Source organism: Eutrema salsugineum, unplaced genomic scaffold (genome assembly GCF_000478725.1).
Source record: "Eutrema salsugineum unplaced genomic scaffold, Eutsalg1_0 scaffold_22, whole genome shotgun sequence".
In the NCBI taxonomy this organism is placed as follows: domain Eukaryota; kingdom Viridiplantae; phylum Streptophyta; class Magnoliopsida; order Brassicales; family Brassicaceae; genus Eutrema; species Eutrema salsugineum.
The window spans coordinates 1,735,018-1,759,803 of NW_006256812.1; the positions used below are offsets into that span (position 1 = coordinate 1,735,018).

The window sequence follows — 24,786 nt, forward strand, 5'->3', positions numbered from 1 at the left end:
ATATCATTTACCTGCTTTTTTTTTTGTTAAACATATCATTACCTGCTTTAACAAATTTTATGCTTTGCTTAAGCATATAAAAAAAGGCAAAAAAATTCTCTAATAATAATAATAAGTGAAAATTGTATGAAGCAGAATTATTTTTCTATATGATATATAAAAACAAAAACCATGACAAGTACAAAGGATTGTATTTCTTTAAGTAGAGACGAAAATAAGTAATGAGATGATTTGAACAAAAATAATAGTAAATAATGACATGAATCTAACTACAGCAATTGGCATTGATATATACTTTTGATATTGAATTGTAGGTTTAGCTTATAGTCGTCATCGAGTTGCAAAACAATTAATGAATATGTTTTTATGTTCCGGTTAAATGTAAATCATGGTTTAACACAAAAATGGAGAAAAGAAAGGGGAAAATGTGAGATGTAGCGAAAGAGAAAGGACTTAACAAAATAATTTATTTATAAAAAAGAGCAAAAAAAGTAAAGGAAAAAAAGAGAGAGGAGGAGACGTGGTGGTGGTGAGAAGTTTCTGGAAAGACAAAAAAAAAAAAAAAAATAATGGGAATGGGAGGACTTGTTCTTCTCCCCTTGGCTCCTCCTCCTATAAATCCCCATTCATCATCCCCTCTTGGCTTATTATTATCTCCACCCACTTTCAAATCATTTAAATTCAACAACTTGAGATCCAAATCTTCTCAGTCTCGGACGACCTCAATCACCATGGCCAGCATCAAGGTTCACGGAGTTCCCATGTCGACAGCCACCATGCGCGTCCTCGCTGCTCTTTACGAGAAGGATCTCGATTTCGAATTGATCCCCGTCGATATGAGGGCCGGTGCTCACAAGCAGGAGCCCTTCCTTTCCCTCAACGTAAAGTCCTCCCTCTTGATACTTTTCAAGTTTTCATTATATCATCTATCTAACGATTCATGATGCTCTTCCCTTCTTCTTCTTTTTTTTTTTGTTTTTGGGTTTGATTCAGCCGTTCGGTCAGATTCCTGCTCTCCAAGACGGTGACTTGACGCTATTTGGTGAGTTTGTTATCCTTTTTAATTCAATAACAAAACAAAAAGTCAAACTCATCAAAAAGTGGTTGGTGATCGATCAGTCACACAGCTGCCCACCAAAATCACGAACATCAGATCTTTGTGATTTTGATTGTTGATTATTCGACTTTTAGATCACAGAATCACTAGTCTCAAGTATCGGATAACTCATTCATCTGAAATGACAGATTGCTCTGACTGTGTGTGTTCGACTCATTTCTTCTCTGGTTTTTAGTAGAATCCATGCTTTTTCTTTGGGTTAATGGGATCGATCTATAGATTGCTGAAAGATTTGTTTTTGGTGATTTGCAGAGTCAAGAGCCATCACAGAGTACATAGCGGAGGAGTACAGTGAGAAAGGAGAGAAGCTTCTGTGCCCAGGCTGCAAGAAAGTCAAGGCAACCACTAACGTATGGCTTCAAGTTGAAGGTCAACAGTTTGACCCAATCGCCTCAAAGATAGCCTTCGAGCGTATCTTCAAAGGCATGTTCGGCATGACCACCGACCCCGCCGCTGTGGAAGAGCTCGAAGGGAAGCTCGTCAAGGTCCTGGATATCTACGAGGCTAGGCTCGCCAAATCTGACTTTTTGGCCTGTGATTGCTTCACTTTGGCTGATCTTCACCACCTCCCAGCCATCCATTACTTGATGGGTACCGACTCCAAGAAACTCTTTGAATCTCGCGCTAAGGTTTGCGACTGGGTCAAGAAGATTACCGCCAGGCCAGCTTGGGCTAAGGTTGTTGCCCTCCAAAAGCAGTAACCTGACCTCTTTTCTTTCTTTCATTTGCTTTGAGCTTTTCCTTGTGATAAATAAATGAGCTGTCTTATTGTGTGTACTCTACTCTTGTATGTTTTCAGTAATGTATCGTCATCCTGGTATCTTCTCTTCTTCTTCTGTGCTTGTTGTGTTTTGGAATCATCAATCCTAGTCAAATTAATATGTGCAATAGAAAAAGCAGAGCCTATTTGTAATTGAAATACAGCATTCCGCTTACAATAAACAGAACCGGATTCGTAGAGGTCAAAAAAAAAAAAAAAACAGAACCGGATTCGTCAGAAGCGAATGTATACATAATAAATGCAACGCTATTAGGAGGACGTAACTGAAGAAAAAAAGTTGCTCTGCAATTGAGTGATGCCTTGGGGTCCAAGTAAGGTGGTGTTGCCCTTGAGAAAAGCAGATAGTTTGGGCGAGATCTCTTTGCCGATGAGGATCGCTGAAACTCACAGAGTACAACCCAAAACTATACTCGCATCCTCTCAGCAACTCATAGAAATCCATAAATGATCTCGCGTCTCAACCATTCATACACGTAGTAATCTCTTGTTTTACACCGACAGAAACAGAGAAGCGAAGATGCGGTTGCCGAGATACAATGGAAAAAAACCCAAAAAAAAAAAGAAAATGCGCATCCAGGGAATCGAACCCTGGTCAGTACCGTGGGAGGGTACTATGATACCACTACACCAGATGCGCTTCGTGTCATTCTGCTACTTTTAATTGAAGTAATTAAAATAAATCTGGATGTCCAAGAATAACAATCAGACACTAATGTAATGAATTTGGAGTGTTCTGATAGTGCTAGTAGTTATCCCAAATTTGTTATTTTTTTTATTATAAATAAAGTAGCAAAGACGCGCACTCACACTCACACACATATCCTAAACCGCGAAAACGATGGTGATGTTGATTATTAATTAATTACGGAGAGTGTAAATTATATAGAAATTAGTCACGGGGACCAAGTCGGGTAACGGGGGCTAAAGAAGGAAGCGGTGACGTGGGCGTTCAAGAGCTCGAGCGTGGCACTGTCGGACTTAACACATCTCGGCGTTTTGTACTGATTAAAGGAGCCTCCTTGGCTTATAATCAGGTCCATGAGTTTCTCGAACGTTCCTGGCTCCACCACTCTTATCTCCAACGGCCCGATCGATCTCTCTTTCGTCCTGCATTGTCTGTAAATGTAGTCAAGCTCTTCCTCAACCGCAATGCAACACTCTTCCATCAGCTTCTGTTGATGATCAGGTTCGAGCCCTTGGATCTCCCAGAAGAGCACGTAGTGACCTGGCACTGATGACGTGTCCGCGTAGCTCGTGTATTCCGCCAGGAATGCCTTGTTGTGGAGATTCTTCTTGGCCAACGTGATGCTCCTGTGTAGATCTTCCTCGTTGGTTTTGTCTAAGTCGATGCTTAGAACCACGTTTCTCCTGCAGATAAACCGGAATTGTGGTGCTTTGTTGTAGAAACCGGCCACTTGAAGAACATCCCCGATTCGGTACCGGTTCAATCCTGTTCCAAACATTTCATCAAAATGTTAAAAGGATCAAATAGTAGCAATTTATTTAGATTTCTACTTTTTTTTTACCTGCGAAAGTTGTGACCACCAGCTCATAGTAGCGTCCAAGTTTTACGTTGACCAGGTCAACGACTTTATCACAAGGGACTTGATCATCGTCGTCTAGGTCAAGAGAGAGGGTCCCGTTCTTGCCGAGAGGGATAAACTCGAAGTAGCACATGTTAGGCAAGAGTGTGAAAACGACGTCGGCTGGTTTCGACAGTGGCTTCACGTTGACTCCAAAGTAAGTCTCAGAGGAAGCATACATTGGACAAACCAATGGAATCTTTCCCTGGCTAAAGAACTCAAGCGCTGGTATGTACTGTGCCATCGACCCTGTCACTACTGCTTCAATGAACTTTGCTTTCGGCCACAGCTGACAGATAATCCCTTTCCACGACGAGCGTCCACATATTTCCTCGATCTCGTTTGCTAAGCCTGGATTTGGCGACGTTAAAAGGCAAGACATGGCCATCTGGCACCCTGGATCCGTGATCATGGGACTGAGATGACCCGTGCGGATGTCTTCGCAGAGCTGGCTCCATTTTTGCTCGAGATAAGAGATTCCACGGAGAAACGCTGAAGCAAAGACCGCTCCTAAACGCATCACTTTGTGGCGGTGAATCAGTGCGGCTAATAACTGACAGTACATGCTTTGGTTGCTGTCTTCACAAAGGATGGTTTGGATAGGACTGGTTAAGTCGTTGAATGGATCATAAGCTCTGCATTGGAAATGTTTGCTCTTGTAGTAGCTTGTGAGGACTGCTCTAATTGGTAAACCACAAGGAGTTGATGTTTCAGCTTTGACGAAATTTAAGTACATTGCTTTTCCTTTGTCAAGTCCAGTTACATACCTGTCAGAAGAAGAAAAATAAAACAGAGGATTAAAGACAGAACAAGAAGATGATGGTAAAAGAGGTAAAAAGGAAAAAAACACTAAATGATTCTCGAGGTTTAGTGAGTGCTGTTGAAAATTCTCAGAGAATCTTTGGTGGGGACATGAAAATGGCGTGTGGATAAAAGATGATGGATGCAAACTTTATAGTACATGATATGATACCACTAATTAACAAAACAAAACACTCAAAGCCTAAAGCAAAAACTTCCTTAGTGAGAAACCTATTTTAATGTGATTTATTGGTACCACGGCCAGTACCTTTATGAGTGTATCCATATTCCATATGTTAGTGCTACAATGATTATGAAAACATATCCACACATGAGGCTTCTTGGTAATTAAAAACCATACGTTTTTTTTCTTTTTCTTTTCTTTTCAATATTTCCAATGGATAATAATAATAACATTCAAGAACCTCATGTGATGTGTCCTTCCACTTCCATACCTTAGTAGTTTTGAGACATATCCATTATCCGTGCTACAACTACAGGAACACTCCTAGACTCCTAGTGGTTCCTTTTATGGAACATGAGGTCAGCCACTTTGTTTTATCAAGTTAATAATATGCATGTGCTCACTGTATTTCCTTTCTTTGATTATAAAAGATTTCAGAAAGAAGATAATCGTTTGGAGAGCATCAAGAAGGATGTTAAAGGGAGATCATAGAACATGACTATACTGAATACTAACGAGGGAGAATTATACTAACTTGTTCACGATTGGCATAATAAGATTGTAGAGAAAAGTGCGGCGATCAAGATCTTCAGAAATGGTTGGCATTAGCTTTGGCTCTCCACCAGAAGTCCCTGAGCTGCAAAATGCAAGAAAGACAATACATCTCCACAGTTATACGAATAAAAAAATCAATTCAGACACAAAGGAAGAAGAGGCAGCAACTAAGAAAGATTCAGGCAGAAATAAAGAAACTAACCTGCATAATATTTCAGTGATTGGATGACCAGTAATAAGAGAAGAGTCTTCTCCATTTGCAATTCTCTGAATGTAAGGACAGACATCTTTGTACTTTATGATTGGCACAGAGCGTTTAAACTCCAGAGCGTCCTTAGAGCCTTTCATGTACTTACTCAAGTACTCTGTGTCCTTGTTTCGTTCTAAGATCCCACATAAAATGTTATCTTGAACTTCAGCAGCTTTCGAGGTGATCCTCTCGAGCTCTTTTAATGCATTGTCACCTTTGTAGTTGTAATCAAGCTTCGTTACATCCATTTTTCAGATTAAACCAAAGACAAAACTAGAAGAAGAAGAGAGGTAATGAATGCCTCAGGACCCAAAGCAAGGAGATGTATTTATAGTGGATTTAGCCATACTTAGATATCCAGAAATGGAAATTAACTTTGTCCTTGCAATGTATCAGTTAACGGAAATTTTTTTATCAAAAAAAAACCACTGCTGAGGTCATCAATAATGGAAGCTCAGCATCAAGGACAATAATACGTATAAGAAAAATATGTACTTAAAAAAGAGACTAATATTGCGTAGAAACATAGAGCTTCTGTCTACTTTTTACTCTGAACCAAATCTATGTTTAAGTTGACAATTTTGTGTCACATTAACATAACACCTCTTCTGGTCATTAGCAGCTCAAATAGGCCACCTTAAATAAGAATAATCTACAACAGCCTGAGTCATTTGTTACAGCTACCAAAGAAGAGTCAGTAAACATTTCTTAGTAAACGAAGAGACTTTGTGAGATCAGCATGAGAATCAGAGAAACAATCTCAACCATCCTTTTTGTTTTTTTTTTTTTATCAAGAAATCCCAAAAGTGGACCACATTCTTTTTAATGATCAACCACTGTCATGATCATCAAGCTTTAAGACATGATGCGTTTGGTGCTCGCCGCATCTGATAATTTAGCGAAAGTCCACCACTAACTAAACAATTGCTGACGCTGCTCTGTCCCTCAAGAGGAACAACTCTAACCAGACATTGTGGAGGCTGTTGGGGTGGATTCTTTTTCCATACGCAGAAAGGTTAATGACAAGCAAAGCATACAAATACCTTAAACTTGGATCTCTCTCTCTCTCTCTCTCTCTCTCTCTCTCTCTCTCTCTCTCTCTCTCTCTCTCTCTTATTTTGGTGACTCAGTTTAGCATATAATGTACGTATCGCACTAGTAACCCTTTTGGGAGTAATCCATGCATAGTGATTCACTTCTCAACCATTCCCATAAAATAGAATAAAAACAAACAAAAGAGATCTATCTAACAGTCTTTAAACTCAGATACTATTGGTTCACATCCTTATCCACAAGCTGGATCTGTTCCCTCTTCAGATTCCCTGCTTAAAGCTGACGACTAACAGAGCACATATATAATCAATCAAACGCACATTATTTTTCCTCCGTGGGTCTTTAATCGTGAACCATGTAACTTCAAGAAACCATTTTGTGAACCCTATTTCTAAGATGCAAAGGACAAGTTAAAAACATGAAACATCATACGCAAATACATGGCTGTTCTAATGTCACGATCAAACTTTTGACTCTATCAGAGTGATATATTTTTATTGTTCCTGTGCAAGTTGTGAAAAGATTAAAAGCAATTCACTTTTCTTGGCATTTTTTGTGTTAATGGAATCCATAATCAACAAAAAAGCAACAGACAAGCTGTTATCAACTGTAAGAAGTTGTTGTCTATCTAAGGCAAATCTGAAAGCTGACTATGAACATTATCAAGAGTAAACATTCTTTTTTCTTCTCATGAGAGATGGGGAAAAAAAATTTAAATTCAATGGATGCAGAACACTGTACGTATGCTATATGTATCACGACTATGTAACCACCGAGACTTATCTCATATATTTACAGAAAGAAAAACAAATGAAGGTGACTCATTGTAACGAACAAAAACAAGTAAAAAAAGATATAAAAATAGATAGACAAGGTCAAGCAAAAGACTATGAAGATAAGCTCACGTGTTCCTTTTTCTGGCTTCGAGCCTTCATTTGCCAGAGACAGTTTTCTAGCAATGTTTAATAGAAACATCACGACACCATAAATATTTATACAACTGAATAACTCTTTGTTTACTTTCTTTAGGCAATTATCAACAGTACACAAGGACAGACAGTGACTAATAAACTAAGAACACATCTCAAGTCATCATGTCCTAATTAATCACTGTGAAGATTAAGGAAACATAATTGTATCCATAATAATAAAATCACAGATGATCATTTAATACGTAATAATAGCAGAATAATTTGAATAAGTATGGATGAGCAAAGAAATTCTGTTTAGCAAGTCCTGACGGTGTAAACCTATTAGATGAATCAGCAGGAAGTGAACATGGACACTAGTATTCATGCACTTGCGAATGAAAGGTAAGAAGGTTCTAAACCCTCGTTGTCTCATTAGACCGCACGAATCATGAAGCGGGGCTAGCTAAGAGTCCTTAGTGAGCTTACTTTAATACTTTGTATATCTTTGCTATGGTGTACCTTGGTCTTTTTATTTATTTATTTGCTTTCTCTCAAGATTCAGCTTGATACCACTCCTTATCGGTCGGATCGACTTGTGTTGATCATATATATATAGCGATGTTCTGTATGATCAAGTTCAATGCCAAAGAAGTTTGCTACAAGAAAAAAAGAAAAAAAAAAGAAAGAAAGATATTACCATGGGTTCAACAGAGTAAAAGAAGAAAAGTGAAAAAGTCTAATAGGTTAAAGAAGCACATATTCTACACCGCGTCAAATCAAGGGAAACTTAATTTTAAGAACCCAATTTAAAAGCATAACGATTTTGAGCTCTACCAAAATTTAGAAGAAAAAAAAAGATGCTATTCTTTGTTCTTCTTTTAGCACAGCACAGGATGCCATTTGGAAAAGAAAAAAAGTAAATTGTTTCTAGAGATGACCGCTGCCTAGGCCCGCCTTACGTAATCAGTTTTTTTTTTTCCCTTGGTGACGACATCAATAATAGCGTTTGAAAAGAAAAAGAAAAAAAGAGATTAAAATCTCACATACATTCACTCTACCGTCAAAAACAAAGCAAAGGTACTCTCTACTAAATGATGGATCATGTGATCATATTTATTGATCGAAAACATTGACTTATTTGAAAAGAGGATTTAAGTGATTTCAAACCCTTGTTAGTCAGCAATCGTAATGAGGAGATGTTTGTAAAGTCTGTAATAGATTAAACCATAAACGTTTAATTTGAGGACAAACACATTTATAACACATGTACTTGGATAAAGACCAAAAAAAAAAAAGGCTGAAAAAGCCAAGGTATATAAATCACCATGATATATATAAGTCAAGCTTTATCTCTAACAAAGTCTTGAGAAACAAGAAGAGCAAAAGAGCATCATCAAAGGTTCACTTATGCTTTCTGTGGCTTTGGTCTTTTTTGAGTTGATAAGGATTATATAAAGGGGCCAACCAGAGACCCCACAGGACGGTCAAGTGTAGACACAGTAACAAAGCCGAGGAGACTGGTGTTGATGGATACACGTTCCAGCAAAGCTCGATACCGAAGAACAAGATCAAGCTTTTCCAGTCAAAACAAAAACAAGAAGACGGATCAGGTTTAGGGACTTTTTTACTGTGGTTTAGGGTAAAGATCACAGAAAATGATTTTACCGCAGCCAAGTAGGAAACGAAGTTCTCCATAGCAGAAAAGGCAGCGAATAAAAGTACCTGTTGTGATCATACGAGGGTTGGGTTTGAGGCCACAAGAAAGAAGAAGAAGAAATAATAGGTTTTTTCTTTCGTTACCATGAGTAGAACTGGTAGTGCATGGAACGAGCGCATACAATGCCAATGAAATTCCCAACAAACATGGTTGTCACGATATCTGTTATTCAAGTGGACAAGTGGAAAGCCAATAAGTTTGGGCAACAGACAAATAAATGCCCCCCTCCAAAAGAAAAAAAAAAACACAGTAAAAGCTTACGTTCTTTCGTAAGAATCTCTGCGGTTGAGAAATCATTGAACGAGAGGGAAGATGGAAGCGTCAAGAAGAAACGCTTAGAACGCATGAAGCCTATAATCCCGCCTTCTTGCCTACGGAAGTCAACATACTCGTTATAACAAATGCCATACACAGAAGATACGGACTACCGTAGAACAAAAATGCAGCTGCTTCATGAGAAATGACTTTGTACTAACAGACTCTGTGCTTCTACTTACTTGCACCATTTAGAATTTGCAAACGCCGCAAGGAGACATAGGTGAGCAATGAGCAAGCATATCGCAAATTCTTTGGACACAAAAACTTTTTCTGGAACAAATTTGAAGTTAACAGACCTGTTTAGAGCTCAAATTAGCGTTAGAGCTCAAAAGATATATTTACATCCCATAAGCAATTTTATCAGATTTAGAGGGAGAGGAGAGAGCGATACCAGAAGTGAATAAAAACACGTCCAAGATCAAAGGCGTTTGCAATGTATGAAACCGGATATGTTATCAGAAAGGGCAATCCCACGAAAATCTGTATAAACCATTCACTGACCAGTTGAATGGTACTTGTTGCATTATCAAAATTGTAATTCGCTGGATATTGCAACTCACCTATATACATTGAATAAACAGTTAACAAGTTTCCAGCTTTACATGGAGAAACAATACTAGGCATAAAAATTAGTGAATAACGGGACGTCTCAGAGATAAAAAAAAAAAAAAAAAAAAAAAAAAAAAGAGAAACCTGAACAAGAGCTGCACCAGCTAAAGCAGATACCACTCCAATTATATTCATGGCCTGTGAATAGTAAGAGTTGACGTATGAAGAAGAATCAATGCTAGAAGAAGAAGAAAGCAAATCAAATATCTTCCTCAGACATACCTTTAGTAGCAAGAGTAACAAAGGTGGAGCATACAAAAGTACATTCATCTTTATGGAAACAGCTCCGCTGTATATATATATAGAAAAAAAATTATATAAAGAATAAGCAGACTAGTTAATCAAAAGGATGGAGAAGAAAAAAGCAGCAACCTAACCTGAAAACAAGCATGCCGAGATGCCATTTACGATAGAGAAAGAGAGCCATTGACGCATGTAGGAGAGTCATGGCAAAACAATCATTAAAGAGACGGAGAACAAAGATCGAATGTATTCTCTTGGATAAACACAGTAGAAATAGCGCCCACCATGGCACCTGTAATACGTAAGGAGAAGTATCATCCACGAATTATGTACTTTTCGTATCATGAATGGAAAAGCAAAAGGTTCTTTCATTAAGAGAAAAAAAAAAAAGGCTTCACTATACCACATCAGTCTTCGCATAGATGAACAAGACGATGGCCAGATTGAAAATGTAGAGAACTCCGAAAAGAATCTGCATTAAGCGAACATGTCAAGTTCAACAGCTCCCTGAATAAGAGAGAGACAAAAAAATCCAAAGATACCTGAGCAGGGTAGACTTCCCCTCCGGTTAAATGCTGCACAGCAGAGTAAATATAGAGGAAACCTGCCGGATAAACCAATGGCCCTGTATCTCCTTTCAACTTCCCATAGTCTCTCTCTCCCCCAAGAAACCCACTAACCTGCCCCCAAATTTACCAAAACTTTTCACTTACTAAACCCACTTGGATTCGACCTACCCAATGATCACCACTAACCTGTGACATGTAAGCATCCCAATCGATCTTCGTGTCTGTTCAATCAAGCCAAAAAAAAAACCATGTCCAATGCACATTTCGAGAGACACAAAAGCAAAAAAAACTGTAGGAAATTAAGATCTCACATGGAACATAGGCGATGATAAGTGCGACGAGGATTGCATCAGCGAGAGTTAAGGCGAAGGCGAATGGAATTACTGGTTTTTTTACCAGATCGGATCGATTCGTCAATTTCCCGTGCCGACGGTTACCAGAAGCTCTTAAGCTTGCCTCCATGTTCACCGGTGAATCTGATGATGATGAAACCAGAACAAAAAGAATTTTGCGAAACAGACAAGTTAAAACTACTTCTGATTTAAATAGTTTTTAGCCCATAGTATAGCCCAATATAACAATTACATATTGGGCTTAATTTCTTCACTCGGTATCTTTTTTTATTATTTTGGTAAACAGACACGATGCTTATTTATCGCTTAATATCTATATTTTCTTCCATTTATTACGAAAAAAAAAGATACCGACTGAAGAAGTTTGGACATATCTCTGTCATGGGGCATAACATAAGAGCACGTGTCCAAACTTTTTCACAAAGTCGATTAATATCCCCCAAACAAAAAAAAACTATTAAATCGCATTCCACGTGTAGACATATCTGTCAACAAATCGCCACGTGTCTCTGCAACACCAGTGCCTCCCAACTCTTGGCTTCCTCTTTATAAACTTCATCTCCTGAAAATGCTCTTTGACCAAATAAAGCTTCTTCTCTTTCTCAATTTTCGCATTTCTCATCTCTCATTTCTCAATCCCTCGATCTCAAATATCCTGTGTTGGACGCTGTGATGGACTCTCAGGACATCAGGCACCGTGGCGGAGACGACAGAGACGCCGCTATGGCCGAGACGGAGAGGAAAAACGCTGACGACAAGAGCAAAGGCAAACGCGATCAAAAGAGGGCGATGGCAAAACGCGGTCTCAAATCGCTGACGGTAGCGGTTGCGGCTCCTGTGCTCATGACGCTCTTCGCCACGTATTTCCTCGGCACAAGTGGCGGCGGCTACGGGAGTAGAGCTCAGTCCACGTCTTGGATCCCACCTCTGTGGGTCCTACACGCCATACGTCTCGCGTCAAGTGGTCTTATGGGCTTGGCTGCGTGGCTCGTGTGGGTAGACGGTGGGTTCCACAAGAAGCCCAATGCTCTGTATCTTTACTTGGCTCAGTTTATGCTCTGTTTGGCTTGGGGTCCGGTTATTGTTCGGGTCGGGTCGGGAGTGGCCGGGCTTGCGGTGTGGTTGGGTCAATCTGCGGCCTTGTTCGGATGCTACAAGGCCTTTAATGAGATAAGTCCGGTCGCTGGTAATCTGGTAAAGCTGTGTTTGGCTTGTGCTGCGTTTGTAGCCGCCGTTAATGTAAAGCTTGCAATCGCGTGATGCTATTCTGTTAGTATAGAGTCATGATGGTTCTGCGTTTTTATGAGTGTTTTGTGATATATTATACATAAAGTTGTCGTTGTGATTCCATCTTCTTCTCTTTTGTGGAGTAATCGACATGAACATGATACTTTTCTATTTCCATGTTTTTAGGCTAAAGCTTGTTGTTTCCCCTAACTGAGACGAATTAACCTAAAAGCTAAAATAAATATATAAATATATAAGAAAACAAAAAAAAAAGAGAGCTTGAAATGGACAAACAAACAGAGGCACGTACTAGTATCAAATTTTGTTCCAATTAATTTAGACGGGAAAATCGAAATTTCCTTCCAGGTATTTTTCTTGATGGAAAATAGATTTAATGTAGTTGGGTTAATTCAGTTTCGGTTCTGACTTTTACAAGTGTTGTTTTATAGGCCGTATTTCACTAGGATATTTTTGATCCAAACCGATTTATTTGGGCTTTTAGAATAAATAAAGTGACTCAAAGAATGTAGGCCCGGTAAGTTTCAAAACGTGATGTAAGTGGGACCCACAAGTCTCGTGCCAAACGGAATGGCCGTGCCTATCGTGCAAATGGTCGCGACCCATGCCCTGCCACGTTTTCGAAACGGTCCATTAGAAACATTGCACGTGTCCTAGCGGTCTCTGAAAATCCAATCCCTTTCGCTAAAAGCTAAAAAAAAGAGCGCATGATATAATGCCACGTGGCTCACCGGTTTCGATCGAATGAATCTCATCCGTCCGGAGAGAATGCCTCTTTATAAAGACGAGATTAGTGAGCAAGCGGCACGAAGAGTTGAGGATGGCGGAAAATGAAATAGAAGTGGAAGAGCAGTCACAGGAAGTGACACCATCTTCTTCGTCTTCGTTAATGGTGGAAGACGACGCTGAGACGAAGCTCAAGCACTTGGATTTCGTCCAAGTCGCGGCGATTTACTTAGCCGTGTGTTTGTCGAGGCTCTACGAGTTGGCTAAAGACAACGCTGGTCCTCTCAAACTCGGTGTCGACAACATCGAAGCCACCGTTCAAACGGTACTCGCACCGTTATACGACTCATTCCACGACGTTCCTTTCAAGCTTCTCCTCTTCGTCGATCGTAAGGTTGAAATCATTTTCAACTTTAATTTTTTTTCCTCCTAAACCCCTATTTCCCTTCCTATTAATCCCATTGGTTTTCCTTGCTTGCAGGTGGACGACGTGTTCTTCGATGTGGAAACGTACGTTCCCTCTTTGGTGAAGCAAGCTTCTAGCCAAGCCCTCACGGTGGCCACGGAGGTTCAACGCTCTGGCGTCCTCGACACTACCAAGAGCATCGCCAGGAACGTCCGCGACAAGTACGAACCAGTTGCCGAGTATTACGCAGCGGCGGTGTGGCGGTTGCTGAATCGAGTGCCCTTGTTCCCGGAAGTTGCGCAGCTCCTGATCCCAACCGCGTTTCACTGGTCGGACAAGTACAACGACGCCGTTCGTTACATCGGCGAACGAGACTTCTGGGTGGCAGAGTATCTACCCATGATTCCTGTCGACAAGATATCTTATATATTGTGCCAAGATCAGTGTCGTCGAGCCGACCAGTTCCACTAATGTAATGATGGCTCAGTCAATGATAGCCAATGATTCCTTGTTCAGATCAGTTTACATGTACTCTGGATCTTGTTTCTGTTCTTGTTTCGTTGAAAATTTCCCTTTCAAGACGCGATCTTCTATTTCGATTGTTCCATTTAAAGAATTTCCCTTTTAATAACAAGAGAGGATAAGAGACAACTCAAGGAACCGTTTTGTTCACTGTTGGTTATAATAAAGACACGAGACGCAGAGAACATTGATCGTATTTTTCTTATTTAGTAAGGAGAATGTCTGTTTTTCTTGCGGTTCCTAACGACCAATTCGCTTGAAGTCCAAGACCGATTGATATTCTCATCGGACTTCCAGCAACATAACCGGCCATCTTCACCCCCGGTCCATCCGAATAACCCTGCAACTCCTCCATAGTCACATGGCATTTGCAAAACGCTCCTCACTACTTCCACGTGACCTCCACCAAGAATAGCTTCAGCGGAACCGATTGATCCAGGCCGTTTACACTTGACCGGAAAATAACCGATGGTACCTGCGCAGGTTCCGCCAATCACCCATAAGTCTTCACCTCCTGGACAATGGCAATCAACAAAATAATCAACCTGCAAAAGAGCAACCATGAGAAAGCTCTCCAGACTTTTTAGTTAGTTAGGTTTCTCTCTCTAAGTGTTGTGTGTTTCGTTAGAAGAAATGAGATTTTTACATTATCTTGACTCCAACCATCAGATGCGAGTTCCCGAGCGTTCTCTAGGTTAACTTCACAGCTTCCATCTTGCCAATTCCAAATACTAGAAAGCAAGTCAAAAACAAATTAGGGAATTAATAGACTTAACTAGTGATGAACAGGATAAAGAAAATACCTGACAGTTTCTATATGAGTGAGACACCAGAGTTTTTGATAGCAATCTCCAAGGAAACCTATTTTCCCAATTGAAGTTCCTACGTTGATCACCTAAAAGGTAACAAGAGTTTAGTATTCTCCACGCTATCGATTAAGCGGAAAAGAGAGGTTAAAGATCTTAGATATGGAACTTACAGATTCCAGATGATCATCGTCATTGATATCACCTTCAGTGTTAAACAGACATATTAATCCGTCCACAGAGGCTGAAAGAAGTTTGTTCCGATTGTTAGGAACAAAGTGTACCTGTGGTTCATAAATACAAAGAAAAAGAGCTAAGAATTGACTGACTCCTAGTCCTATTAGCAGCAAACTACAATAGTATGAGACTAGAGAGATGTAAAGGAGTTCCATTACAGTCGAGCAGAGGAAAAAATTACAAAAGCAGCACACCTGAGTGACGTCGTCCATGTGGGATTCCTCCAAACAAGCAACTTGCTTTGAGTTTCTCCAATCCCACAGAAGAACCTGCCACCAGATTAAAAGCAGTTCTAAAAATGGCAGAGCGCTTGAATTCATTTAGAGATAATGTATATAAAACAAGGACCAACCTGCTCTTTGCATCCACCAGCCAATAGATTATCTCCAGCACCTCCATAGGAGAAGCTAAATATCTCCTGATCATTCTCAGCATCAATACACGAAACCTGAAGAAGAATGCATGAACTAAATCAAATCACATAAGCGTTATAAAGGGAAAATGAATCACATTTTACTGCTAGGATCCAAGAAAAAAGCAAAAGGAAAAGACAAAGATTCACCTGCTGGAAACTACGTGTGTCCCAGGATCTGATTGTGCCATCGGAGGAGCAAGAGTGCAGAACGTGAGGAGACGCCGCCGAGTCCGATGAAAACGCAATCTGATTGATGGTATCGGAGTGACCTTTACATTCGCCGTAGTATTGACCTGTCACCGGCGAGTAAAGCTTCACGGTGTTGGTCGATAGCGACACCGCGATTGCTGTCCAATCGATTCTGTCACACACAGAACAAAAAGAAAGAGCTGGGTTCTCTCTCAATAACCCAATTAATTTGGCTTGGTTTCCAAGAATAACTGGAGAGCAGATTCCTTACTTTGGGACAATCTGGAAGACGTAGTCAGTGCCGAAGTTGGTCGGAATAGAGTTCTTGAGGCCAAATTTCTTCACCGAAGAAGAGTCTGAAAGTTGACGATTTTGCACCTCCACTTCCATCTCCGACGCTTCTTCCATGTCTTTTTTTTTTGTTTTTTTTTTCAAAGGGTTTAACAGTTAGGGTTTGTTGATCCAAACGAGGAGGATAAGCTTTCAACTCTCTAAACGTCATTGTTATATGGCCCGTTTTCATTTTTTGGCCCATTTATGACCCAACACTACTTTGCATTACGACAACTTTTACTACAAGCAAGGAATCAGCAAAGAAATCCTATCTTCGCCCATATATAGTATAGCAAATTCCTCCTCTCGATGATAATTTTTTTAGTTTGTCATTTCTTTTACTCTTTCATCATGAACATTAAACATAAATGCATAATGACGAAGGAGGAAGACAACCGAAAAAAAAAAACAAAACACACTATAACATATTTCAAATATATATAAAAAACGTATTTCAAATATTAACATTCAGTTATTTACCATCATTACTACCGAGTCTACTGTCTACTGATAGTTTGAGTGATTGACACACAAAAAAAAAAAAAAAAAAACTTTTATCACATCTAACAATCTAAGAAACTTTTATTTTCTTCTTAACGTCAACACTTAACTACCTTAAATTATCGTTAACTATATATACATATATATATATAACTATATATATATGCCAATATTAATAAATCAGATTCTCTACATATGTATATTAATCTTCTAAGAATATCATACAGTATTTATTTGATCAACAGTTTAAATGGTATTAATAACAAAAATCGGTTGAAATGGTCAATTTTAAATTTGGAGTAAAAGCGTACATTCCAAGCATGAGTCAGATTGATACGAGTAATTATATCTGTACTAACACAGATATCTTTACAGGTTCAAACCAAATACATCTTATAGAACCATAGAGGCTTATTTATATATATGTAGAAGAACTATATATGATGAAAGAAGCTGGTCGTCGGGACAAATATATAATCATCAACCACCGATCAATTAATAATCCGGTGAGGATTTAGCTCCTCCTTTGCCGTGATGACTGGCTCTCTCAAGTTCAAAAACTCGGTAAAGATTTAAATACTTCCTGAGCTGCTCGGCGTAATCATCAAACCCTAGATTTGCCATAGCCCAACATATATCGTCTCCATTAACGGTCTTTCTCTTCTCCTTGTGGCATTTATCGGAGGCTTCTCCGGTGACGAAGCTTATGAACTCGGAGACACATTCTTGCATAGTCTCTTTTGCTTCTTTGGAGATCTTTGCATTTGGTGGCAGAATGTTCTTCATGATCCTTCCTACGTTTGCTATCGGAAGTAGCCTGTCTTGTTCTTTTATCATCATGTTGTCTTCTTGTTGTTGATCCTCCACCACTAAGCCATGGTGTTGATTAGATGAGCTGCTCGCAAAGTTGTAATTTTGGAATCTAGGGTTTGGATTTTGGAACCAAGGATAATTATTCCCCGCCATCAAAATAAATCTAATAAATCAGTGGAGAAATCTTGGGGAGGGGTCAATCTGAAATATATATATATAATAAGAACAATACGATTTACTAATGAACTCTCCAAACGAAATTATGTAGTTCGCCAAATGATGCGGCAGAGAAGAATTAAAAGAAAAAGGTTTATATGTATAAATCTGATAAATATTCATTTGGACAGAGATTTGTGTAGTTTAATTAGCTTTATATATAAGTAGACAATTAATGGCGCTGAAGGAGGAGGTATCTATCTATGGTCGTAGATGGTGATGACGTGTCATACAACCAATGAGAGAGGTCTATGTCACTAAGCCTCTCTAGTCACTAGGGAGACAATGTGGCAGGTCAAGCTCATTTCTCTTAATTTCTCGTTAACTCATTACGGTTAAACATTTATCTTAATTTCTCTTAATTTCTCCTTAACTCAGTACGGTTTCCTATAGCAAACTAATAGATGATATAGTTGGTAAAAGTGGCCAAGTGGTTCTAGTAGTCTCTTGTTGACCATTCTATTACCTAACGGTTTTTCAGTCCATTCGTTGTTAAGTTTTGTTTTTGCCCTGCGCACCATATCATGTATAATTGTATATGTCGTATAATAGTCATTAATAAGTAATTGAATAACTGGATTTTTGTTGAGAAAGATAGAATGTATAGTTGGGTTGTTGGAAGTGTTTTCTACGATTATATTATAAATCGAATCGTATGTACTTTTGGTGTGGACAACTGGTAATGGTACTTTTTGCGGAGCGAGCTAATATAAGGAGTGAAATATACAATGATGTCACAGTAAGTATCTATAATTAGTACCCCATCGATAAATATAAATAAGAACTACGAGTTCCCTTAATTTAATAGGCAATAATATCTAACTGTGGCCCTCATAAGAGCACGTCTAGTGGTCTATAATTAGTAGTCTGATAGCTTGCCAAGATTGAAGAGCCTATAAATAGTTTGTTACTTCTTTTAAAAGCATAATGAAATTAATTTTGTCACTCCTCAGTACTCTCTTAGTGTTCTTCATTTGAATTTAAAGATACGATCCTCTATTTCTACTTATACGTGTTTTATTTCTCTCGGGTTATTGGTAAATAAATGTACAGATTGAGTTTCGATTGATATCTAAGAATTGGAATTAGTCCTTTAGTTGTATTACGACAGATATAATACTATCAATGAAAAAAACTTATAATTATTTCCGTGTCTATCAAAAGAAGAAAAAAACCAATCCCTTCCATATAGATATTGTTTAACTAATAGTTAATTTGATCAATCTTCCTAACTTCTATTAGAACTTCATAGTTAAAAGCATCATATCTACTTTTGAATATTTATCAGATCCTGGTCATCTGTCGCCGGAGATATCGGTGACATCTTCTTAATACTAACTTGATCTTCTCTATTTGTTAGTTTGACTCTTTTGTTATTTTTTCTTATTTTTTGTTGTGATGCTCATTTATCTGACGATCTACTAAGCCAGTCTCCATAAAAAGATAATTTGACAATAAATTCTTTGACAAAGGCTAAGTTTAGAAAGATATTTGTTATTTTCAGAGAATGTCAAGTTTTTTTGGATCCGAGTTATTTAAAAAAATCCATTCTCATCAAATTGTAGGTTTGAAAAAATCATTGTGTTGTTTTGTGGTTTATTTGTTGTTTCTTTTCTATATTATAATAATTTTTGAATCAATATAGTTTTAGCAAACAATATTTTTATGCAATCCTTAATTCTCATTAATGTAAACCGTTTGAATACATAGATAAATAGAATGGAATTATCATCAAAACTGAAAGCTCTTTGATATTAGCGAAAAAAACCTTATATTAGGACTTTCAGTCGGTATATAGTATATTATGTATCGAGACGAAACGAAAACATTTATGATCTTTGTCGTCTTCTTATAGACGAGCACTCGAGCTGTTTAAAAAAAAACATTCCCTTAAAAAAAAAATGTCACTGAATGCATTATGTACTAAAAAAGTAATGTCAAGAAAAGGATTTTAGATGGTTTTAGTGAGCCTGATGTTCTAGAAGTATATGATACTTGTGGATTAGTATTTTATTCTATTTGTTTTCCCCAAAAACCTAAGTCAGGTGGTTAAATATTTACAGCTATATATGTAAATAACTATTAAACCGAGGACAAGTGTCGGCCAGTGGTGGATAGGACCACGTTGTAACAGCTAAACAAATTATGTACGCCTTTATTTATACAATTAATTAAACGATGCAAGATGACGTTCAAAGCATTAGTATATTATAATGTAGTTTAAGATAATGTGCAAAAAAAATGGTCGTTTTAAATTCATAGAGTATTATGATAAAGTAACTATTTTTACTTGGTCAATAACATTGGTTTTAACCATCTCAACCTCTTAATCAAATGGTTAAATTGATTCCTCGAGAGGGGTTTTAAACGGGTTAAGAACTAATTATCGAAACATGGTCATGATTATCTGAAAAATATTTTTCAAAGCATATAAATGTAATACCATATTTGTGTTTCGTAAAACGTCCTTATGTGCTATATTATTTATTAACCAAAAATTGGTTCGAAAAAGTATATATTAATTCATGTAGAGTAAAGAAAGCATATATGGTCATGCATCAGCATCACTATTCGATTAATTGAATCGTAAGTAATTTTCATTGCGTTTCTATTTCCTACTTGTCAAGAACGGGTTTAGTATCTTAACATTTAACCAAAAAAAAATCGAGTTTAGTGAATATAGTCATAGACAAAGTACAGTTAAGCGTGCGATTAGTTCTGTGGGTGGGACAATGCGTTAAACATTATGTCAGTATGTTAAAATACGAAGTTACTTTGTCTTTTACTTCTTTTATATTAATTACTAGTAATAATAGTTTTTCGCTATTTTTTCGGCAGTCGATAAAAATCCAGATACGGGCAACGGTAAAGCCGACGTGGGGATTATAAGGCTTTCGCTCAGCTTAGGCCTACCATGAGAACCATAATGGGCTTAGCCTCAGCTTTGGGTTTATGTTAAACGACTTAATGGCCGATTCTTATATATCAATAACACTATGTTTTTTTTTTCTTTCTTTTCTTTCAAACTACATACGTACATATTTTCCCACGTCATACGCGAGATAGATGATCAGTAAAGCAATATTCATTTATGTTTAATTAGTTCTCTTTTGTACAAATTTCTAAAAAGAGATAATTTTGTCTAGGTTATTTTAGGATTTCAACTGATGGAGTTTTTGAGTATATATTTATAAGAGACTAAATAAAATATGAAAGTGAATTAGAGTTTTACCAAAAAAAAAAAGGTTTAAATGAGGTTAAAAAAAAGTTTCACATGCCAGGAAAGCATGTTAAATTGCGAAAATAGGCCAAAGGACACGAAGAAACACTCGTCAGTGTAAGGGTAATGTAGTATTTTGAGACCATTTATTAGAGGCCCATCTAGTAGAAGAACGCGTGGTCTCACGCTCTTGATAAATTCTAAAGAGAAAAAAAAAAGAGCGTAAGATCCATTTTATATATAGATATATATACATGTACATATGCAAAAACATATTACATATACATACATACATAAAATAATATACAGATGGATTTAGCAATTTCCGTATTTATTTCCTAGATTTTTATTTTGGTTGAGAAAGTCTGCCAGAGAATTTGTAAGTTTTGGTGTGGATGCCAAAGCTGAGTTGTGTTTGGGTACGAGAGGTAATCTGAAAGCTCTTTCCTTTCCTTTAGACCACGTCTTCTTCTTCTTCTTCTTCTTCTTCTTCCTCCTCCTCGTCTCCGTCTTTTCACGCGACTTGTCTTTTTCTTTTTTCATTTTGGGTTCCTCTAATATATAAATATAATAATACACTATCTTTTTTCTTTTTTTTTTCTTTTCATTGCTCTGTCTGTTTCGCCGTTTGTTGTTCGTATCGTAAGCTCTTTGGGTTATGCTAATCACACGCGAAGTTGACATCTAGATTCAAAACATAGAGATTCATAAACTTTTTGGGTACCCATTTCTGTTGCTCTGGTTTTAATTTTATTGCTCGACGTTGGCTTTTTTCTTAATGTTGGCCGGACTTCTTCCATGGAGGTTAGCAACCAAAGTTTCTTTCTTTATTCCTTCTCATGTGTGAATATGTATATACATACGAGGGTCTAATGTAGTAGCGTTAAAAATGGTTTCTTTCCTAGTTTGGTTTATAACAAGTTCTTAGCGAAACAAATCAGGTATCTAGCGTTTTTCGGTTTAGGGTCATTTGTGGGTTTGAATTTGTTTCTTCTCTTTAGCTGGTTTCGTGATGGTACCTAAAAACGGCAGCTTTGGGTTTTCGAAATCCTTTCATTCAGTATTGGTTTGTGATGGATTCTGAACCTGTTCTTCGTGTCGAAATGTATCTGCATCCTCTTTCAATGTTAGGGATTTAAGGTATTTGAGGCCCAAGAAGTCTAACTAACTTGTCTTTAGAGAGTTGCTTTGGATGTGCGTATCATTATTGTCTGTGGCTTAGAACAGTTAACAAGATTGAGTTTTTTTTTTTTTATGCTGTGGATTTATTGGTGATTTGCTCAGATGGAGCCAATGCATTCAGATGATGACATGGAAGGTTTTGTCGATGAAGCCTCCAAGCAACTGAATTCCCCATATCTACGTGGAATCAATGGAGAGCCTGAGGTTCTTCCGCGTGTTGGAGATCAATACCAGGCAGATATCCCTGTTCTAGTCCCAGAATTTGATCGTTTCAAGCTCATTAGATGCTTTGGATCAGAGCCTCACCCGCAGAGCCTGGTTACATTTTGTTTGCCTATCCCACTTATGTGGACAAGAAGTGAGAAATTCAAAAGTTTCCGTGAGGCCGAGAGCGAACAAGAGAACGATGTTTCCTTGGTAAAATCTGAACCGGCTGCCAGGATGAAACCAAGGAGTGTTGTGCTTGCATTGCCATGCCAAAGAAATGCTAAGTTCAAATTCGTGTGGCTCGATGAGACCCTCTATCCATTCCCTGGGACTATGGGTGAATCTTGGGAAGACGCTGAGCAGCAGAGGTTTCTTCTTGGCCTCTACTGTCTTGGGAAAAACCTTGTCTTGGTGCAGAGAATTGTTGGGAGCAAAAAGATGGGAGATATGCTCTCATACTATTACGGCAGATTTTACAGGTCTAATGAATACCGGAGATGGGTAGATGGGCGCAAGTTGAGAAGTAGACGCTCTGTTCAGGGCCACAAGTTATTGACTGGTTGGAGGCAACAAGAATTGCTATCTCGGATCTCGTCTCATGTATCTGAGGAATGCAAGAGTATGTTGCTCCAGGTACGTATAACGTATGCTTCTCTGGTTTTCTGAAAAACTGAAATGCAGAATGTTGAGAGTTGTATCTGTTGTTGTTGTTTTGTAGGTATCTAAAGCATTTAGAGAAGATAAGATTGCACTGGAGGAGTATGTGTTCACTTTAAAGAATACTGTTGGTATCGACATGCTTACAGAAGCTATTGGTATAGGTAAAGGAAAGAAAGATCTGAGCAACTGCGCGTTAGAGCCAACCAAGTTGAATCATGGCAACTCTGAAGTACGAATACGAAATGATCTTCCGATTGCAGATATTGTCAAATTCTTAACCGGAGAATATAGGATGAGCAAAACCCGGTCCAGTGACCTCTTCTGGGAAGCTGTTTGGCCACGTTTGCTGGCAAGGGGGTGGCACTCTGAGCAGCCGAAAGATGGTCCAAGGAATTCTCTTGTTTTTCTCATACCGGAAGCCAATAAGTTTTCCAGGAGGAAGATGTCAAAGGGGAATCACTACTTTGATTCTCTCACTGATGTCTTGAACAAAGTTGCTTTAGATCCCACGCTTCTTGAGCTCACAACTGATGAGGATGGAGAGAAGAAAGAAGAGGTAATCAAGAATGACCCGCCCATAAATTTAGAGGAGTTTGATGATTCTTCACATGACAGCAAGAAGAAGAAGAACAACAAGAAAAGGTACCTACAGCCACGTAGCAAAACAAGTAAAAGTCAGGAGGTCACGATGTTTACGATTGTGGACACCAGTGAGGCGAATGGATGTACATTGAAAGAGCTAAGATCTCTGCCTGTCGAGACCGGCAATTCAGTAGCAAACTCCCCAAGTTACTTGAGTGAATCTGAGGATAACCTGTCAGAAGAATCTGAAAACAAGGCAGAGACGACGACTGCTAAATCAATGGCTTCAAGAGTGTGCGGTGGGGGCAGTATTAGTTCTGGTAAGAGCAGCTCTGTGAACATGGACAATTCCACGAGTCGAAGCACCATTTCGCTCTGTGAGAACCGTAGATGCGGGAGACCAAGAAATCCAAAGTTGTTACCCGTCTGCGCCAAAAGGAGTAGCTTGGCAGATTGTACCGTGAGAGAATCAGGTTGTTTTGGTAAAACTCAGTATAGGAAAAAGAAACCAGTGAAAAACGGGACACAGATGAGACCAAACCCATCAGAAGCTGATCAAAACGTAGTGTTGATGAGGGAGGAGCATATCGATCAAGATCAAACTCTGAAACTGTCCTCAACCGATTCCTTTGTAGATGATAGCTCCTGTGGAAGAAATGAAGATGGCCATATATCACCAGAAAGAACCAGAGAAGATTTCGACTTGAACGTTTCGCAAATCTCACTAGAACGCGAAGATAATGGTACTGATACTGTCATCACAGACATGGTGCACAACAGTGAGAGTTCTTGTGCCGAACAGTCATCTGTGCCAATGGATGTGGAAATGCAGTGTAAGCCACAGGAGCTGCAGGTAACCGGTGATCTGCTTCCTGGGCGGAGGCAGAGTACAAGGACCCGACCGTTGACTACAAAGGCACTGGAAGCTTTTGCTTTCGGGTACCTTGGTAACTCGAAAAAGAAGAGAAAGGCTAAGGAGGAGTCAAGAAGCAAGTCAAGCAGAACAAAGTCTACAAAGCGCATCCATCGACACTCACTTGTGTCCTCTGGCTTCAGAAACGGAACTGTGGAGGATGGTTCGAACACTGACGAGTATGAATAGTCTTGGCTTTGATCTGACCTTTACAGTCTAATTTCATTTTACAGTTTATATATCTCAAAAATGCGTTTTAGCTTCTTCTTTTTGCTAAAATTTATGGGAATGCATGTTAACTAATAGTGTTAGTATTATTTTACCTTCTTTTCCATAGATAAATGGTGTGATGATTATCATTTCCAAAAGTAAGGGTTGTTATTCAAAACTAAATGACTTTTAAAATCTTTGTATATTAAGTCATTTCAAATCAATTCCAATAAAGTGTTATAGTAAACTAGGTGAATACCTGCACATAACGTGTGGGTTTTTCTTTTTAACAATTTTCAAATCTTATATAAAAAAAATATAATTTTTTTTTGTTATGTATGTTAGTATGTTATTACAAA

The 24,786-nt window shown here is 38.4% G+C and overlaps 8 protein-coding genes and 1 non-coding gene across 12 annotated transcripts; 4 read left to right on the top strand and 5 right to left on the bottom strand.

Moving 5' to 3' along the window:
* Positions 1-517: 517 nt before the first annotated feature.
* LOC18015592 (glutathione S-transferase F8, chloroplastic) lies at positions 518-1,999 on the top strand. Its single transcript, XM_006397906.2, has 3 exons — positions 518-881; positions 994-1,042; positions 1,370-1,999. Exons 1-3 carry the CDS (start codon positions 570-572, stop codon positions 1,816-1,818), a joined length of 810 nt encoding a protein of 269 aa, XP_006397969.1. The 5' UTR covers positions 518-569; the 3' UTR covers positions 1,819-1,999.
* A 465-nt stretch (positions 2,000-2,464) lies between these two features.
* TRNAG-CCC lies at positions 2,465-2,535 on the bottom strand. The gene has a single exon. It is a non-coding gene; the product is annotated as a tRNA-Gly (tRNA).
* A 186-nt stretch (positions 2,536-2,721) lies between these two features.
* On the bottom strand, positions 2,722-5,560 carry LOC18015593 (putative indole-3-acetic acid-amido synthetase GH3.9). The gene is made up of 4 exons (XM_006397907.2): positions 5,224-5,560; positions 5,002-5,103; positions 3,425-4,248; positions 2,722-3,348 (listed from the first exon to the last, which is right to left on the bottom strand). The coding sequence occupies exons 1-4, from the start codon at positions 5,517-5,519 to the stop codon at positions 2,792-2,794; spliced, it is 1,779 nt and encodes a 592-aa protein (XP_006397970.1). The 5' UTR covers positions 5,520-5,560; the 3' UTR covers positions 2,722-2,791.
* Positions 5,561-8,473: 2,913 nt separating this feature from the next.
* LOC18015594 (dol-P-Man:Man(5)GlcNAc(2)-PP-Dol alpha-1,3-mannosyltransferase) lies at positions 8,474-11,197 on the bottom strand. Of its 2 annotated transcripts, none has more exons than XM_006397908.2 (13): positions 11,003-11,197; positions 10,878-10,912; positions 10,665-10,802; positions 10,526-10,594; positions 10,257-10,414; positions 10,102-10,168; positions 9,964-10,017; positions 9,662-9,750; positions 9,450-9,566; positions 9,214-9,323; positions 9,036-9,114; positions 8,901-8,957; positions 8,474-8,808 (listed from the first exon to the last, which is right to left on the bottom strand). In XM_006397908.2, the coding sequence occupies exons 1-13, from the start codon at positions 11,151-11,153 to the stop codon at positions 8,637-8,639; spliced, it is 1,296 nt and encodes a 431-aa protein (XP_006397971.1). In that variant the 5' UTR covers positions 11,154-11,197; the 3' UTR covers positions 8,474-8,636. The 2 variants fall into 2 exon arrangements, with proteins under 2 accessions (XP_006397971.1, XP_024010760.1); XM_024154992.1 differs by having other exon boundaries at positions 10,665-10,797; positions 11,003-11,180.
* Positions 11,198-11,627: 430 nt separating this feature from the next.
* Positions 11,628-12,439, top strand: LOC18015595 (translocator protein homolog). The gene has a single exon (XM_006397909.2). The coding sequence runs from the start codon at positions 11,717-11,719 to the stop codon at positions 12,302-12,304; it is 588 nt and encodes a 195-aa protein (XP_006397972.1). The 5' UTR covers positions 11,628-11,716; the 3' UTR covers positions 12,305-12,439.
* Positions 12,440-13,092: 653 nt separating this feature from the next.
* LOC18015596 (REF/SRPP-like protein At2g47780) lies at positions 13,093-14,077 on the top strand. Its single transcript, XM_006397911.2, has 2 exons — positions 13,093-13,409; positions 13,497-14,077. The coding sequence occupies exons 1-2, from the start codon at positions 13,110-13,112 to the stop codon at positions 13,890-13,892; spliced, it is 696 nt and encodes a 231-aa protein (XP_006397974.1). The 5' UTR covers positions 13,093-13,109; the 3' UTR covers positions 13,893-14,077.
* LOC18015598 (WD repeat-containing protein 89 homolog) lies at positions 14,033-16,046 on the bottom strand. The gene is made up of 8 exons (XM_006397910.2): positions 15,862-16,046; positions 15,549-15,762; positions 15,339-15,434; positions 15,181-15,255; positions 14,923-15,033; positions 14,747-14,838; positions 14,590-14,674; positions 14,033-14,488 (listed from the first exon to the last, which is right to left on the bottom strand). Exons 1-8 carry the CDS (start codon positions 15,996-15,998, stop codon positions 14,150-14,152), a joined length of 1,149 nt encoding a protein of 382 aa, XP_006397973.1. The 5' UTR covers positions 15,999-16,046; the 3' UTR covers positions 14,033-14,149.
* An 873-nt stretch (positions 16,047-16,919) lies between these two features.
* On the bottom strand, positions 16,920-17,390 carry LOC18015597 (nuclear transcription factor Y subunit B-5). Its single transcript, XM_006397912.1, has one exon. The coding sequence runs from the start codon at positions 17,388-17,390 to the stop codon at positions 16,920-16,922; it is 471 nt and encodes a 156-aa protein (XP_006397975.1).
* A 3,621-nt stretch (positions 17,391-21,011) lies between these two features.
* Positions 21,012-24,608, top strand: LOC18015599. 3 transcript variants are annotated; one of them, XM_024155063.1, is made up of 3 exons: positions 21,012-21,101; positions 21,958-22,695; positions 22,781-24,608. In XM_024155063.1, the coding sequence occupies exons 1-3, from the start codon at positions 21,069-21,071 to the stop codon at positions 24,404-24,406; spliced, it is 2,397 nt and encodes a 798-aa protein (XP_024010831.1). In that variant the 5' UTR covers positions 21,012-21,068; the 3' UTR covers positions 24,407-24,608. The 3 variants fall into 3 exon arrangements, with proteins under 3 accessions (XP_024010831.1, XP_024010833.1, XP_024010832.1); XM_024155065.1 differs by having other exon boundaries at positions 21,039-21,813; XM_024155064.1 differs by having other exon boundaries at positions 21,039-21,477.
* Positions 24,609-24,786: the final 178 nt, after the last annotated feature.

What these genes read in the sequence shown, in the direction of transcription:
- LOC18015599 (XM_024155063.1), top strand. Translation starts at nt 21,069, where the DNA reads ATGCCAAAGCTGAGTTGTGTTTGGGTACGAGAG. An exon ending in GTTGTGTTTGGGTACGAGAG is followed by an intron (nt 21,102 to 21,957) that starts GTAATCTGAAAG and finishes TGATTTGCTCAG; the next exon opens with ATGGAGCCAATGCATTCAGA. An exon ending in GCAAGAGTATGTTGCTCCAG is followed by an intron (nt 22,696 to 22,780) that starts GTACGTATAACG and finishes GTTGTTTTGTAG; the next exon opens with GTATCTAAAGCATTTAGAGA.
- LOC18015592 (XM_006397906.2), top strand. Translation starts at nt 570, where the DNA reads ATGGGAATGGGAGGACTTGTTCTTCTCCCCTTGGCTCCTCCTCCTATA. An exon ending in AGCCCTTCCTTTCCCTCAAC is followed by an intron (nt 882 to 993) that starts GTAAAGTCCTCC and finishes GGTTTGATTCAG; the next exon opens with CCGTTCGGTCAGATTCCTGC. An exon ending in CGGTGACTTGACGCTATTTG is followed by an intron (nt 1,043 to 1,369) that starts GTGAGTTTGTTA and finishes GGTGATTTGCAG; the next exon opens with AGTCAAGAGCCATCACAGAG.
- LOC18015597 (XM_006397912.1), bottom strand. Translation starts at nt 17,390, where the DNA reads ATGGCGGGGAATAATTATCCTTGGTTCCAAAATCCAAACCCTAGATTC.
- LOC18015593 (XM_006397907.2), bottom strand. Translation starts at nt 5,519, where the DNA reads ATGGATGTAACGAAGCTTGATTACAACTACAAAGGTGACAATGCATTA. An exon ending in ATTATGCCAATCGTGAACAA is followed by an intron (nt 4,249 to 5,001) that starts GTTAGTATAATT and finishes TTCTTCTGACAG; the next exon opens with GTATGTAACTGGACTTGACA. An exon ending in GGTGGTCACAACTTTCGCAG is followed by an intron (nt 3,349 to 3,424) that starts GTAAAAAAAAAG and finishes TGTTTGGAACAG; the next exon opens with GATTGAACCGGTACCGAATC.
- LOC18015596 (XM_006397911.2), top strand. Translation starts at nt 13,110, where the DNA reads ATGGCGGAAAATGAAATAGAAGTGGAAGAGCAGTCACAGGAAGTGACA. An exon ending in TCCTCTTCGTCGATCGTAAG is followed by an intron (nt 13,410 to 13,496) that starts GTTGAAATCATT and finishes CCTTGCTTGCAG; the next exon opens with GTGGACGACGTGTTCTTCGA.
- LOC18015598 (XM_006397910.2), bottom strand. Translation starts at nt 15,998, where the DNA reads ATGGAAGAAGCGTCGGAGATGGAAGTGGAGGTGCAAAATCGTCAACTT. An exon ending in ACACACGTAGTTTCCAGCAG is followed by an intron (nt 15,435 to 15,548) that starts GTGAATCTTTGT and finishes ATTCTTCTTCAG; the next exon opens with GTTTCGTGTATTGATGCTGA. An exon ending in ACTCATATAGAAACTGTCAG is followed by an intron (nt 14,675 to 14,746) that starts GTATTTTCTTTA and finishes CTTGCTTTCTAG; the next exon opens with TATTTGGAATTGGCAAGATG.
- LOC18015594 (XM_006397908.2), bottom strand. Translation starts at nt 11,153, where the DNA reads ATGGAGGCAAGCTTAAGAGCTTCTGGTAACCGTCGGCACGGGAAATTG. An exon ending in TATCATCGCCTATGTTCCAT is followed by an intron (nt 10,913 to 11,002) that starts GTGAGATCTTAA and finishes TTGATTGAACAG; the next exon opens with ACACGAAGATCGATTGGGAT. An exon ending in GCAAATTCTAAATGGTGCAA is followed by an intron (nt 9,324 to 9,449) that starts GTAAGTAGAAGC and finishes TGACTTCCGTAG; the next exon opens with GCAAGAAGGCGGGATTATAG.
- LOC18015595 (XM_006397909.2), top strand. Translation starts at nt 11,717, where the DNA reads ATGGACTCTCAGGACATCAGGCACCGTGGCGGAGACGACAGAGACGCC.